Here is a 2,228-nt window from a genome sequence, read left to right on the forward strand (position 1 = left end):
ACTGATATAATTGACTTACCTACTCCCTGAATTTGCTGGCCTTGTGTGAAAATTTGAAACCAACATTCTTGATTATAGCAATTGACCATTGATAATTTTTCTATTAAAAAACTGCATGGACAATTATACACAAGTATATTACTTACTCTTTTACTCGTTTCAGCCATGCATATATCTCTTTTAAAATAATTGGTGGAACACTTTCAGAGAAGATATTTTATATTGAGAATGCAAAGCTTTACTTACCATTATTGTGTCTCCCTTGAAAAATGTATCCAAAGTAGTGGAGTAGCACTATTAAAATATTATCATTTTGATGTTTTTCTACAAGCCATATGAGGTTACAAAACTTCATGTCTCTGTTGTTATCCTGAATCATTCCATTTTCAAACTACCTTAACCCACAATTTTCTCACTGTCATTTATTTCTCATCTCCATGTATTCTCCATATGTCTGCCTCTTCTAAGTACCATACAAAGTTTAATCTTTTTTTTTTTTTGTACTTATATAAAGCTCAAATGTCTAAATAAATAACTGTGTGTAAATATTTACCATATCTTCTCCAGGCCAATACTGATGTATTAGTTGGAGTGAAAGCAGAATTAGGTCCACCAGAACCAATTAAACCAGACCTTGGTCGGTTAGAGTTCTTTGTTGACTGGTAAGGATTATCTTAACATATTTTTTTTTGTTTAATGAATTAACTTTAAGTGCAGATATGGCTGTAATGTTATGAAATTCGCTTTACAACCATGTGGTTTTAGTCTCACTCTTTATAACTAATGTGTGGCAATATACTGCCTGTTACAACTAATTTCTTGGGAAGTCAAAAAATGTTTTGCATAATTATAAGGTTGTGACTAAAGTAAGTAAATTATGTAGTCGGCTTCAACATTTATTGAAACTTACTGCTCTGTACATATTTGTTGACAGTATAAATACAAGCATTAGAATAATTGTTTTACATCTGTTTTTCTGTGAAAGCATAGATTAGATGAGTCAGTTCTAATACAGCTTCTTGTCACTTGTAATTTATCATTGAATACAGACAATTGCAGAGAAACCCAGCAATCTTTACTTTTGTGTATGACTTGTTTTCTTTTTTGGTAATGGCTTTTATTGCTGGATACCATTCCTATTGCTAATTACTGCACAGTATAGACTGGGTGTATTTTATCACTCCACTTGCACTAGAGAGGCTGTGTGTGACCAGACTATTGAGACGCCTCTATCTGATATACATATAAAACATAGATTGTCTGCCATAAGTTTTTATATAGTAACAAATGCTAGCAAAAGCTAAAGTAGAAAATTTTTATGCAAATATAACTTTTTTATAAAGTAATAAAAATTTGTTATATTCATATCATTTGTTCAAAATATGCTTCTATTTCCAAACAAACTTCCAATCTTACCTTTAAGCTTTTAGACAGAGATTATCTGTCAAGTTTGCAAATTATTAACAGTAATCATTGATTGCTGTTAATAATTCCTGAATGTTAGTGAAGTTGCATCACAAGAAAAAGTCAGAAATAGTTAAGGTAGGAGATCTTGAAGACCATTCATAACATGTTCCTCAATGTCCTTATCTGGTAGTCAGTTAATTATTTGTTTAACCATGTTTTTGGCAAAATGAAAGCTGTGAGTCATTACAGATAAGAATAACAAACCATAAGTTATCTATTGACATCTTGATATAACAAATCTGTATTACTGCATGTGCCATCAAAAATTGGAAGTCCAATTATTGTGGAACTGTTAACTGCAATCCAAACTTAATCCAGGATTAACTACACTTTTCTTTGTTATTGCACCTAATCCACTCTGGAAAATTGTTGGTAATATGACTATAGAAACTATGCCAATAGGAAGAGATGAATAAATGAACAAGTCATGAGCTCTTCAAGTGACAGCACAGGCAATCTGTCTAGAAGATCAGTAATCTATATATATAAAAATGAGAATGTCTGTCTGTCTGTCTGTGTGAATCCCTAAAACTCGAGAACTACGCAACCAATTTCATTCAAATTTTACACATGCCTTACTTAGGGTTCCAGTTGTGTTTTAGTAAAAAAAAATTATTAACTTCTTGCAGAGTTCGAGCACACAGCAACATAATATCTCCTCCACTATTTAAGTATTACGTGTCAAAAGTGAAACAAAAACACTCATGTCAAATACTTTCACTTTAAAAATGAAACTATTCCACTAACTGAAACAATCACAT

At 31.5% G+C, this 2,228-nt stretch overlaps 1 protein-coding gene across 4 annotated transcripts in view; it reads left to right on the top strand.

Moving 5' to 3' along the window:
- The window catches only part of LOC106879893 (exosome complex component RRP42), a 57,298-nt gene that overhangs the window by 39,702 nt on the left and 15,368 nt on the right, over positions 1–2,228 (top strand). For all 4 annotated transcript variants that reach the window (XM_052966433.1, XM_014929631.2, XM_014929630.2 and 1 more), the window contains exon 3: positions 568–662. In XM_052966433.1, coding sequence (XP_052822393.1) covers positions 568–662 — 95 coding nt within the window. The remainder of the gene's footprint in view (positions 1–567; positions 663–2,228) is intronic.

The sequence above is a fragment of the Octopus bimaculoides genome, chromosome 3, assembly GCF_001194135.2.
Source record: "Octopus bimaculoides isolate UCB-OBI-ISO-001 chromosome 3, ASM119413v2, whole genome shotgun sequence".
Classification (NCBI taxonomy): domain Eukaryota; kingdom Metazoa; phylum Mollusca; class Cephalopoda; order Octopoda; family Octopodidae; genus Octopus; species Octopus bimaculoides.